The sequence below is a fragment of the Austrofundulus limnaeus genome, unplaced genomic scaffold, assembly GCF_001266775.1.
Source record: "Austrofundulus limnaeus strain Quisiro unplaced genomic scaffold, Austrofundulus_limnaeus-1.0 Scaffold18, whole genome shotgun sequence".
Taxonomy (NCBI): Eukaryota; Metazoa; Chordata; class Actinopteri; order Cyprinodontiformes; family Rivulidae; genus Austrofundulus; species Austrofundulus limnaeus.
In genome coordinates, this window is record NW_013952420.1 from 2,235,378 (window position 1) to 2,248,791 (window position 13,414).

The 13,414-nt window shown below is 40.8% G+C and overlaps 1 protein-coding gene across 2 annotated transcripts in view; it reads right to left on the minus strand.

Annotated features, from left to right (window-relative positions):
- Nucleotides 1-642: 642 nt before the first annotated feature.
- The window catches only part of LOC106514231 (ankyrin repeat and IBR domain-containing protein 1), a 56,539-nt gene continuing 43,767 nt past the window's right edge, over nucleotides 643-13,414 (minus strand). For both annotated transcript variants that reach the window (XM_014003389.1, XM_014003390.1), the window contains exons 18-20: nucleotides 4,549-4,660; nucleotides 3,726-3,769; nucleotides 643-2,603 (exon numbers count right to left, since the gene is read on the minus strand). In XM_014003389.1, coding sequence (XP_013858843.1) covers nucleotides 1,752-2,603; nucleotides 3,726-3,769; nucleotides 4,549-4,660 — 1,008 coding nt within the window. In that variant the 3' untranslated portion in view covers nucleotides 643-1,751. The remainder of the gene's footprint in view (nucleotides 2,604-3,725; nucleotides 3,770-4,548; nucleotides 4,661-13,414) is intronic.

Sequence of the window (13,414 nt, forward strand, 5' to 3'; positions counted from 1 at the left end):
ACATTATTCTGTACAAAAACAGAATTGAGTCTTTCAGGTAAAAATGATCACGGTGTTTCACATCATCCGAGTTATTCATTACTACAAATGTGTTAAATACCAGCTTTATATTGCAACTTTCCTCAATTTTAGTGTCTTCAGAGACACAAAGCAAACATACGTCACCTCCTCCTACAGTGATTTTTTTTTTGTTTATAAATGTAGGTCAGAAAGGGAAGGAAAAAAACAGAACCTTTCTTCAGAATATTTGAAATGAAGACATCGAGCGTTGAAACCATCCGTTCAGTCCTTTAGCATCATAGTCCTGGAACCAACTGTAAGTTTCATGCTACAGAGATTCAGATGAAATGATGAAATCGAGAGCTTTGCGTCTGCACACTAGAAACCTTCCGTGAGAGGAATCGCTTTAAGGTAACAAGTGGTTTTGTTCCTGTGTAAATAGCACTCAGAAATATATGAAAAACAATATTTGATTTATGATGACAGACACACAAAGGCACTGAATTTTCACCTCCAGTAGAGAGCTGCTTCAAAACAAAAAAACACACAACAAAACATGGACTCCCCATGTACACATTCATGAATTCTCCATCCACTGACGTGCAGTCGGGGGCGTCTGAAAAGATCAACCAAGAAAAACTGTTTTTTTTTTTTATTTAAACTCCTACACTGAACTGAGCTGTAATAATTAATGCATCAAAGTCTAGAGGTGACGGTGTGGTTATCTTATCGACCGTCCGTCCCTGTGGTATAAAAACAAGACATCTTTTTAGCACAGCTCAAACTTTAAGAAGAGCCACGACTCGTTTCAAAGTGAGCTGATCCGACCGTGTGCGCTGCATCACACTGCGCAGCCCCTCTGGGCCTGTCAGCGTTTGCCGGTTTTGAAGCTCTCAGCACCCACCNCTCCCCACCCCACCCCCTCCCATCCAAACCGGGGCTTTGAGATGAACACGTCCATTTTGAAATCCGGGCCACATGCTTTTTTTTTTCCTCACTTCAACAATAATCTTTGTTTTTTTCCTAATGCCAGGGCTTCACATAAAGTTACACAACCGTCGTGGTTCTGTTTTGTACATCTTTACACGGCACACAACTTTTTAGCGAGTGGATCTTGAAAAATATCCGAGCCACCGTCTTAAATAGAAATATGGCTCGAGGAGTTCACATTTAGGCTCGCTGAGACTGTGAGAAGCAGGCACAATTTGCTTTAAAGAATCCACTTGGTGATTGCAAACTGTGCTTTTTTTGTTAGTCAGTGTTTGGCACCTAGAAATTAGGCAGATATGAGCAGACTGAGAACGGACTCAGCCTGTGTAGAAACTGTTTAAATACTGAAGTAAAATCTTTATCTGCTCACCTGGTGCGGAACGATACAGTAGATTTTAAAACAGTGGAGGAAAAAATAAAATCGCGTAGCTAAAAAGTTCCACAGATTTCATTTCTACTAAACTTGATTCTAGAGAAGGCTACTTATCTTTATCAGAACAACGTTCATCACAGGAAACACCTCCCAGGAAATGGTAATTGTGATCTTATTAGTGTTTTGATTGCAGGAGATAAGCATACTTACAGTAGCAGAAAAAAAAAAAGGAGGAAGTGATCTGATTGCACTGAAACTAAAGAATTTAATCCTTCTTCCCAGCTTTACCAGCTGGGTGTGACTGACTTTTCATTCTGACTACATTCCACTAGAGTAGCTTACTTCAACTTTGTAGTGGTTTGAAGCCCCCCAGTCTCAGGTGAGCAGGTCATACCAGGTGCACGTGTTCCTCCCACTCTGAGGAGCTGGTGCTGGGCAGCTGGTCGGACCCGGAGTCACATCTCGGAGTGTCAACGTGGCGGCTCTTTGAGCCCGTGCCCTCTGCGAGCTCGGCGTCGATGGCTGCCATGTAAGGTAGCGGCATGGCGTCTAGCCCCACCAGATCTAACTGAGTCGGCCTCTCTGCAACGGCGCACTCTCTCTCCTCCACGTCGCCCGGCCTCTGAGAGCAGAGGCTCATGTCTGCTGTCGTTTCCTGAGGTTTCCTGTCGTCATCTGGGAGGTAATCTCTGCCCGCAAGGTCTGGACTCAGGTTTGAATCTGTGTCGGAGGACATTGGGGGGACCAGGGTGATGCCTTGAGGATTCACGTCGTGAAACCAAGCCATGATGTTGCCGAGCAGGTTGGCGTTTGTGGGCAGTGCAGAGGACAAAGACGGGTCGTGGCTGATGGAGTCGGTTGTGTCTGTGGAAGAGGAGAAGAGGCCCGTGGAAGAGTTACGGCCTCCAGGCATGGACGCCCGGTGATGAGCGTCGCAGTGCTGCGCGGAGATGGACCCGCCCGCAGCGGCAGAGTACTGGCTGCAGACGGTGCCGAGTCTCGCCGAGTTATCTCCGAGCTCCAGCAGCTCTGAGCTGCTGAAGGAAGCTCTGGGTGGGACTTCAACACCTGGAGCGCTCTGCTCCAGCCTAGAAGGCAAGGAGGTGCCAATAGCACCGAGTGAAGCTTCGTTGGCGAGGATATCTTGGTTGGACCCACTCCCTGCCATCCTTGAGTCTTGGAGTGACAGCTGGATAGCCAGTAAAATGTTGGGGTCATCCTCATCCAGGGAATCAAGACCCTGAAGAATAATTGAGGTAAAAAATATCAACAACGTGAGCTACACTAAGAACAGACCACAAACCTGATGGTAGTACTGATATACATTAGTTATTAGCACCTAAAAACACAATGTGTTTGACCTCACAGTGTATATTTCTACTTTACAAGCTATTCGATAATTGTACACTACCCAAAAAAAAAAAAAAATCCCAACAAAACCAAAGATCCTCAAAAGCACTCCACTATTATCCTTAAACCATAAAAGCTGTCAACATACATCATTTTTAAATATGAACAAAAATAACTACTAAAATGCATCAATTACTACCCAAAGTTTGTCACTAAACTGACAAAATTCAGTTTCATAAAAAATAAATCAAGTACGTGACACGTAACCTGTGCAGATTGCAGCATCTCTGCATTCTAACCATTTACTGTACCATACCATGTGGCGTGTAGCTCGTGTATATTTCTTACGGCAAGATCTTACTGATTTAACCCCCAACTTCCTGATTGTAGGACGACCACCCAACCCACAGGGCTATGACACCCACAAAGTCCGGGTTTTGTTGCCAACAATTGCAGGTATTTGTACATGCAGACACTGACAAGTTCACCTCTGAAAATCTGGGCACGGGATGACTACTGAGTTTGTAAAATAATCCCTGAATGTAAACAAAGTCAGAGAGGCGCCAGGTCAAAGTGAAAATGTAAGAAGGAGGGGTGGAAAGTCTCAAAGCAAATGTTGGCTCTGGAGTTTTATGCAAATGACACATGCCAATATTCCAAACTACTGATTGTCAAATTTAGCTGAAAACAAAGGTGGGTAATATTTGATGTTTTCTAACAGTTTTACAATAATCCTGATGAGTTTGAGTTACATTAACCCCCAATAATATAACTGTGCAGAAACTGCGTTAAAAGCATAAAAATATTACATTTAAAAATGCATATTTTGACAGCTATTATAGCTTTAAATTAGATGATGCTATTCTTTGTAGAAATGGCACAATGATCTAAAATGCCCAACATCACTGTGATAAAGAAAGACGCCATAAGGTGTAAAATTAAGTTTGTTCAACTTAAAGACTTTATAAGCACTGAAAGCCTTGAGCTTAGATGAACGAAACTGAGAACTCACCATCAAAGGGCCTGGTCTGCGTCCACCTCCAGAATCCTGCGCGTCTTTTTGAGGGGGGGGGGGGGGGAGAGGGGGGGGGGGGGGGGGGGGGGGGGGGGGGGGGGGGGGGGGGGGGGGGGGGGGGGGGAATGGACAGAAAGAACAGAAATAAATATACTAGAGTCTAAATTACCATCATTAAGATGACTCTACTGTCGCCATTCAATAGCAATTTAATCTACTGCTAATTACCACCTGTGGTGAAATTATTCTCAGTTTGCTGCACACTGTCACAGCCACCTGGCAGGATGTGGACCTTCAGAATTTACCCAGAAAATGTACTCATTTAGTGTATTTAACTGAAATGAATAAATGATTCTTGGCAAAGCAGAGCCTCTTTACTGGCTTCCAAACTACACATCAACTCTACACCCAGCCAAGACAAATCAAATGGGCACTGACTGATTACAAGTATGGGCTTTACGAAGTAGAGCTGATGTAATTTTTGGTGTCTGAGTCTTCATTTTGACTCCATTTAAATTATATAAATACAGATAATGGTCTTTTTTTTTTGGTAAAAAACCATCAAGGTAAATGTGATTAGTCCGACATTCTGCAACATGAGAACCTACAGCTAGGGTACAGAAAAACTTGTCAATCAGATTGTTTTTAATTGTACGGCACACAATGGTTGGCCTTGTCGCTTCTTTATGTGCTTTATACAGTGGTGAGGTATGTAGTTAATAAAAAAGCCTCCAACTGGTTACATAGACTAAAATCCACAGAAGCAGCTTGTCAAGTTCTGAAGGCGTTTTTTAAAACTGAACTCAAACCACTTCAGTACCTAAAGCAGAATCACTGAGATCATCGGGGTCGGGTGTGTTGCTTCGGACGCTGGACATGTCCCCTCGTCTGCGCTGCCGATGTCTCCGTCTGTACTGGAACTCTGCATACTCCTTTAAACACACAGAAAATACCTCTTTGAAAAAAAGCTAGGGTACATTTCAGCTTTCATGTAATCTAATGAAGTATCCAATTCAACTTCTCACGGCCCCTCATACAGTACACAAGAGTTCAGTCTTGTTTTCAGACAAGCTTTTTTCTCCCAAAGATGAACCAGTTCCTTTCCAGAACAAATCCTTAGTTTCAGGATTCTAATTTACAAACAGACCACAATCTCACTAGAATCCAGTATTGTGAGGATTGAAGGAAAAAAAACACATTTGGAAAATGCGAGGTGTGCATACTCGACTAATCTCAAAAGTGAGGGTAAAAACCTTGTTGAATCTTTGAGTGATTCAAATGTAAAGTAAATGTGTTTCTTTCTTACTGGCGGAACACGTCTCCAAAAGAATAAATGCAGGAGGTAAATGGGGCGTTTAGAGAGCACCATTTTATTCTCAGGTAGGTTCCAGCAGCACTTCAAGGAATTCTCTTTAGCTCACAAACAAATAAAAGGTAAAGCTAGCATGAAAGGTGCTTAAAATGCCTTTAGAAACTGCCTGGAGGGCTTCATTGTTTTTCCACACGTGGCGTGCTCAGGGATTGAACAGCCAATCGTACCTCGATTCTATCTGAGCCACTTCACCTCCAACGTTTGGTTCAGAGTCTGATATAATGGCTTAGAAGTAATATTTCTACACCCTACATTCAATTTGTGGAAAATACTTTTTTCTGCATTACAGAGTGAGACTGTTACTCCATCGTTATTAAAACAAAAATGCACTGTAATGTGATGCTAATGGAAGAGTGCCACTGAAGTACAAACGTTGCAGAGTCCATTAAAACTGTGCGAACATTTGGGTATCTACGAGGGACGATAATTTAACAACAATAAAAATCACTTTTATACACAAAGAGATGGAGATCCAATAATGGTGACCCTGCCATGTGTAGAATAAGACGAGTAATGGTGTGGTAAAATTTAATTAAGTGAGAAAAGAGGTTTTACAAAAAGTAGAAACCTCATTTAGGCACGCAACACATGAACATCAATGACCTAATATATTATGACCACTTACACTGAATATTACCAATTCTCCCAGCTTCAGTGTACCACGTCTCAAGCTTTTAAGTTATTAATATCAGTGGGTAAAGCATCTATTTACGCTATAAGAATGTCTGATACTAAAAAATATAAAGATAGATAAAATATGAGTGGCATTATGGGATAGGTGGCACAGAGGCACAGTTGGTAGTGCTGTTGCCTCTCAGAAGGAATATTGCTGGGTCAAATCCTGGCAGGGGATCTTTCTGGGTAGAGTTTGTAATGTTCTCTCTGTGTATGCGTGGGCTTTCTCCGGGTACTCCAGTTTCCTCCCTCAGACCAAAAACATGACTGTTAGGGAAAGTGGCAAGTCTAAATTGTCCCTAGTTGTATGTGTGAGAGTGAATGGTCATTTGTCTCTGTGTGGCTCTGTGATGGACTTTCTGACCCGTCCAGGGTGTACCCTGCCCCTCGCACAGTGACTGCTGGATATGGGCACCAATGATGCAGGCAGCCCACAAATGAAGAAGTGGTTAAAGATATTGAATAGATGGATGCATTATGGGGGGATAAAATGTTATAGCTCTGAAAAATATTTTTTTTTCCAAATGTTAAACTAAAAATAATTGTCAAATATTGTTAGTGGACTAAAGCAGGTCTTCTACCCTATTCTTCGTGACCCACTGTCCTGCATGTTTTAGTAGTTTCCCTGCTTCAACACACCTGATTCAAATAAATGATCAGAATATCATCCAATTTAGCAGAAGTCTGTCAAATAATTCATTCATTTCAGTCGGGTGTGTTGAAGCATCTACAACATGCAGGACAGTGGGCCACAAAAACAGGGTTGAAGCCCTCTGCACTAATGTGTTAATTAGATTATGAAAACACTAAATTAGTTTGGCTTAAAACAAAGATCATGTCATAAAAGTTTAATTGTTCTGACTACGGCTTTGTCCCGCTGTTTCTTATTTTACCACATATGCAGGCAGCTGCAGAAACACCAGCTACGTGGGTCCAAATATGAAGCACATTTTGAGAAATGTCAAGTCTTGTGACATATATGACAAGTGTTTAATGTTCACAGGTGGGTATAAAAGAAGCTCACGCTGTGGTTGTGTATGCTGTATTTATAAGGTTTAAACGTTTAGAGAGTTGTTGAGAGAAACACTCACTGTACATGTCGAAGATTTTTATTTCAAACAAAATAAGTTGCATGAGCTGCTGCTTGTTGTGAAATGTCGAATGTTAAGAAGAATTATTTAGACAGATGCATTTCATACATAATAAGTTAGTTCATATAAATAACTGTTAAAATGAAGATAAAAACTGATATTACAAAAAAAATACTGTGCATTAGTAGAAATTCACTGGAAGAGCTTTTATTTTGAAGCGTCGCTAAAGGATGTGGTTGTGTTTTACTGTTGTAATCATGGTGGAATGATTGATTGTAAGAGCTGAATGCACTCATGCTTCTTCAGCTTTGTTCAATATACTGTATTTGCAAAGAAATATTTCCAATAAACATTCAAACTAAGAACGGTGTACTGGTCATCGTTGAAGAAGATCCAAATTTTGCACTGCCAGAATAATGCCTTCTGTAATATTTAGTAATATTTAGTAGCTGACCCATTCTAAATGTTCTCATTGGGCATTAAAAATAATCAGCATCCAAAAAGAGTAAAGGTATGACTCCAATCAAGTAGACAATGTACACAACAGCTATTGTTAGCATAGCATAGCACGAGATTATGTAATGGAATGCTGGGTTACTGCAACATCCATCCATCCATTATCTATACCCGTTTATTCCTTATCTAGGTTCACGTGGGTCACTGGTGCCCATATCCAGCAGTCACAGTGTGAGGGGCAGAAATTATCTCATTATAAAGACACTTACGTGAGGTTCATGTGACCCTTCAAAGTTACTGCCTTCTTGCCACAAAATGTACAAACATGGCTGATAAATCTGTAGCAGCCTGGTGTGGTAGGAGATAATGCTACGTGCTGCTATATCAGAACCATAAAGTGACGTGACGTTTTCTTACAGCCACGGTTCTTAATACACCATAGACACGCAGGGCAGACAAGCAAAACTGACAGCAGGTATTACTGACATGGAAGTGAACAGAAACAATTACAATCTATGTCACTGCAAAGATCCACTCAAAAGTGCTCTTCAGTCATTCTTACATTTGCAAAAGTCACTAAGTCACATTAATTTATAACCAAAAGGTTGTCATCCAAATTCAGTCTTTTATATTCCCACCACACTAAAAATAGCCCACAATGAAGTGATCTGCAGGCTTTGTAAGAAGCATGGAGCCGGCCATCTGTAGCTGTGCCTGAGAGGCAGCGTCATCCAGCTTTGATTAGCACTCTGGTGTTCCAATTAACTCATGCAGCTGAAAGACACTGCTTCTTAATCAGGGGACAAAATTTGTTCAAAAGCGTCTGGTGAGAATATATGGCGCGATTTAAGAAGCAAGCCCAATATGATGCGACAACGAAAAACACTGAACTTTATTTTTGTTAAACTAAAAGAGGTAAGATGAACAACTCATCTGGATTTACATCAGTAATTAGACCTTTTGAAGATGAGCCTGTCTTTTGTGGTGTGTGCCAGGACTAATTAAGCCTTTTCTGGTGCCTTTTATAATTGAAAAGGCTTTACTGCAGTTTTTCTATTCTAATTTTTCTAAAATATTACCACACACACAAAAAAAAATCAGCTCAGTTTACTTTATTTCTGTTGTGAACATTTTGTTTAATACAGTGGTTTGCAAAAGTATTCATACCCCTTGAATTTTTCCATATTTTGTCACATTACAACCACAAACATAAATATATTTCACTGGAATTTAATGTGAAAGACCAACACAAAGTGGTATACAATTGTGAAGTGGAAGCAAAATTTTACATGAATCAAAACATTTTTTACAAATAAAAAACTGAAAAGTGCGACGTGCAAAAGTATTCAGCCCCCTTTTCCCTGAGTGCAACCAATTGCATTCAGAAGTTGCCTGATGACTGCTAATGACTCAAAAGGGTCCACCTGTGTGTAATCTAATCTCAGTACAAATACAGCTGCTCCGTGACGGCCTCAGATGTTGGTTAAGAGAATATTGGGGAGCAAACAGCATCATGAAGTCCAAAGAACACACCAGACAGGTTAGGAATATGGTTTTGGAGAAGTTTAAAGCAGGCTTAGGTTATAAAAAGATTTCCCAAGCTTTGAACATCTCACGGAGCACTGTTCAATCCATCATCCGGAAATGGAAAGAGTATGGCACCACAGTAAACCTGCCAAGACAAGGCCGTCCACCTAAACTTACAGGCCGAACAAGGAGATCACTGATCAGAGAGGCAGCCAAGAGGCCCATGGTGACGCTGGATGAAATGCAGAGAGCCACAGCTCAGGTGGGGGAAACTGTCCACAGGACAACAATTAGTCGTGCACTACACAAATGTGGTCTTTATGGAAGAGTGGCAAGGAGAAAGCCATTGTTAAAAGAAAACCATAAGAAGTCCCGTTTGCAGTTTGCCAGAAGCCATGTTGAGGACACAGCAAACATGTGGAAGAAGGTGCTTTGGTCAGACGAGACCAAAATTGAACTTTTTGGCCACAATGCAAAACGCTATGTGTGGCGGAGAAAGAACACTGCACATCACTCTGAAAACACCATCCCCACTGTCAAATATGGTGGTGGCAGCATCATGCTCTGGGGGTGCTTCTCTTCAGCAGGGACCGGGAAGTTGGTCAAAGTTGATGGGAAGATGGATGGAGCCAAATACAGGGCAATCTTGGAAGAAAACCTGTTGGAGTCAGCAAAAGATTTGAGACTGGGGCGGAGGTTCACCTTCCAGCAGGACAACGACCCTAAACATAAAGCCAAAGCTACAATGGAGTGGTTTAAAAAAAAGAATATTCATGTGTTAGAATGGCCCAGTCAAAGTCCAGACCTAAACCCAATTGAGAATTTGTGGCAAGATCTCAAAACTGCTGTTCACAAACCTCTCCATCCAATCTGACTGAGCTTGAGCTGTTTTGCAAGGAGGAATGGGCAAGAATTGCAGTCACTAGATGTGCAAAGCTGGTGGAGACATACCCTAAAAGACTTGCAGCTGTAATTGCAGCAAAAGGTGGCTCCACAAAGTATTGACTCAGGGGGGCTGAATAATTTTGCACATCGCACTTTTCAGTTTTTTATTTGTAAAAAATGTTTTGATTCATGTAAAATTTTGCTTCCACTTCACAATTGTATACCACTTTGTGTTGGTCTTTCACATTAAATTCCAGTGAAATATATTTATGTTTGTGGTTGTAATGTGACAAAATATGGAAAAGTTCAAGGGGTATGAATACTTTTGCAAACCACTGTAGCAGAGATTTGTTCTTCTGTGAACTGAACATCATGCTCTCTCATTTGTCTCGACTCTACTGCCATAATGCTTTGTGATGCATCAGGTGAGAGGAAAAAAAACTCCCGCACCTCGCAAAAAGTTTAAAATGTCCCTTTTACTGCTATGTTACGAAGATAAAACATGCAATCACATTTCTGCAGCAATAACTTCTTAACGTCTCTGTTTGTTTTAACAGGTTCTTAGCAGCCAGCCCCCACAGTCGTACGGCCTCATACTCTGTGACTTACAGATAAGTTCACACAATATAATGGCACCTTCTTGAATTAGCACCAAGCAAGATAACACACATAATAATCAGACATGGTATCATAGCAGGTTATAAAAATAAAGGAGAACTAGAAGCACTCGGAGAGTGCAAACTTCCACCAAGTCCAATTTCCCCCATCCTGTAATAGAGTAAATGCACAAAAGCAGAGATGGAAACACATTTGCCGAATAAGTTCTGACGTAGCGAACATTTAAGCAGGCAGTATGCATGGAATTTCTTCCCGGTGGCGTCCATTGTGGAATAAAAAAATAGTCGTCATCTTACGTTATTCATCGTCAGACTGGTGACGGATTAAGCTTCTAAGTTTAATCCGTCACCTGACGTTATTCATCGTCAAACTGGTGTTGGATTAAGCTTCTAAGTTTTCATCGGTCATATTTCACCGTGTAAAATGTCTGTTTTATCCCCTTGTATGAGTTTGTAATGGTTTGACTCTCTTTATAAAGTGCTTCCTGGTACAGTCGGCTCATGAAGCGAGTGGGTCAGCGCGACTGAAAACATTACCTCGCCCCTGGTCTCAAACAAACAACCTCTGAGTCTGAAGTCCACCGCACCTGAGCGCGTCAGTCCTCTCCTCGTTCTGTACAGCCTACTGACAATGTGTTTGAGGAAATGGGGAAAATAAGTTTCATGTTGCAGTCACGCACTTCCTGGTCACAAGACGTTCTCTAAATGCGCAACAAATGCGTAAAAATGCGCACATTATGGCAAAATTTAGACAAGTCCGTGCTGTGTAATCCAGTTCAAATGAACACTGAAAGCTCTCACTGTTTTTTACAGAAGCCCTGTGAAAGCATCACAGCTTTGCCGATCTCAGAGGATTAATAGAAAAAAAATTCCTGTATCTGCATCGTGATTCGGAACATCACCAAAATTTAATGGTGTGCTACTTGGCCCAGTACCCATATTGCTGTAAATGTCATGACAATCTGTCCACAAGTTTTTGAGTAATGTTGTCCACAGACAGGCCGACCGACAGACAGACCGACATACGCGACCGAAAACATTACCTCGCCGTTGGCGGAGGTAATTAACACAGACTCTCAGAATCTTTGGACAGCAGTAGTTGTTTATGGATGTTGTTGGGCACGCAGGAAGAAAAAGCCGTTTCGGATTTAAACCAACACCTGGGACAAATTCTTGACATTTATTTTTCTGTCAACTGAGCTTTTTTTGGCTGACATTTTTGACTTACAGTACTCGAGGGAAGGGCACAGCATCGAGCTATTAGTGATGGATGCTTTTCACATTGAGAAGATCCTGCTTTCTGCGTACGCCGCTTCACTGAGACAGCTTTTTTGGACACTTAATGGAAGTGAGCCGTCGTTATTTTCAACCTGTGATTTCCCTCAAGTCAAAGTGTCGGGCATGGAAAAAGCTCCACTGGGACCACCGTACTTATGCTAGTGGGGGAGGGATGATGCACACAGAGCAACCAGAGAGGCTTGATGAGAGATTTGAATATTCATTTCATGCTTTCAGCACTACAGCTAGAACCCACACGAAGCCGCGACTGTGATGGAGCTGTTAAGCCGAGTGAATTTGTCTGCAAGTTTCCGAAATGCCACATTCTAAAATACACACGATCTATGTACACCTGTAGAGAAAAATTAAATGTATTGATCTAAGCACAGTTACCGCATATACTGTATATAAAAAAGTGAGAGATAAAATATACAGACTGATGATTGAATTATTACCAGGTTGACAGTTTTATGATTTTAAATGTTAACTACAAATACTTGTTATTAATGTGAAGAGATCCAGAGTGACATACTGAGGTTGTTGCCTGAGTACTGTGCTTTCAATCATTGCAAAGAGAGTGCACAGGGGAACACTGAACCATCTGGCTTGCTTTAGTGTGTTAAATAAGATGGTGATCTTTGGATCACCATGAATTGTCAGTGCCGTTAGAAAGCAAAATGCTCATTTTATTTTTGTTTTTTTAGGGGAAATACTGAGCTTCAAAATTTAACGTTTTAATAACCCAACTTAAGTGTCTGTGATTATTTAAATGTGATGAGGTGTGATCTTAGTGCTGCAGCAAATAAAGACGCCTCTGTATACAAATAAATGATCCCATAAATCGCAGGTATATGATTTAGACACACTGTGCAGCCACTTTAAGTCTGAAGTATGGGTGTGATTACTGCCGCAAGAGTACCATCAGTCCATCTTGTGCTGGGTCTGCCCGTTTCATTCGGCTACATTTAACATGTAGGATTTAAATTAATATGAAATTAGGAAATTTAATAAATATATATATATATTTGGAGCTAAAAGCATCTCTAATGTGATCACATACATTAAACTTAAAGGTAATGTGTAAAAACCTTTTGCCCTTTTTTCTTTCACATTTACTTTTACAGTATATTAGCATTCACAAACATTAAATAATGGCACAAGTAAATAAAAGGTTGCATATTTCCCACTGCCTTTCTGGCCAGAGTTTGAAACCAAAAGCTAATGTTAACAGGGTGTTTTAGTTAAACCCTGTAAATGATAGTCATCAAGCTCTACAATGAATATAGAAATGTATACTTAATGCATACTAATATTAAATGTACACCCTACACCCTTCTTGAATTTTTTATACACTATTTTGTTTTCTTTTTAGTATCAACATATTTTTTGGTGATATCTTGTTGATATTATCCGTGTGTGGCATAACTGCTGCTGTGAACCTGCAATTTTCTGCAAAATACCTACCTACCTAACCACCCATCCATCTATCTATCCATCTATTTATCCATCAATAACGTTTTGCGTGTCCTCATGCATTATGTGTTGGCTCTACTACCAATCCAAATTTTAGCTCAATATCAACAGATGACTAAATTAAAAACATTTTGCTTTGGCTAATGATGATAAGCTATAGTCATATTAAATTAGGTTGACTTCTAATTATCATTTTCTGAAAGTTTCATTAAACTCCATCCAGTCGTTCATCAGGTAATTTGCTAACATGACAGCCAAACAAACACACACACACACACACACACACACACACACACACACACACACACACAC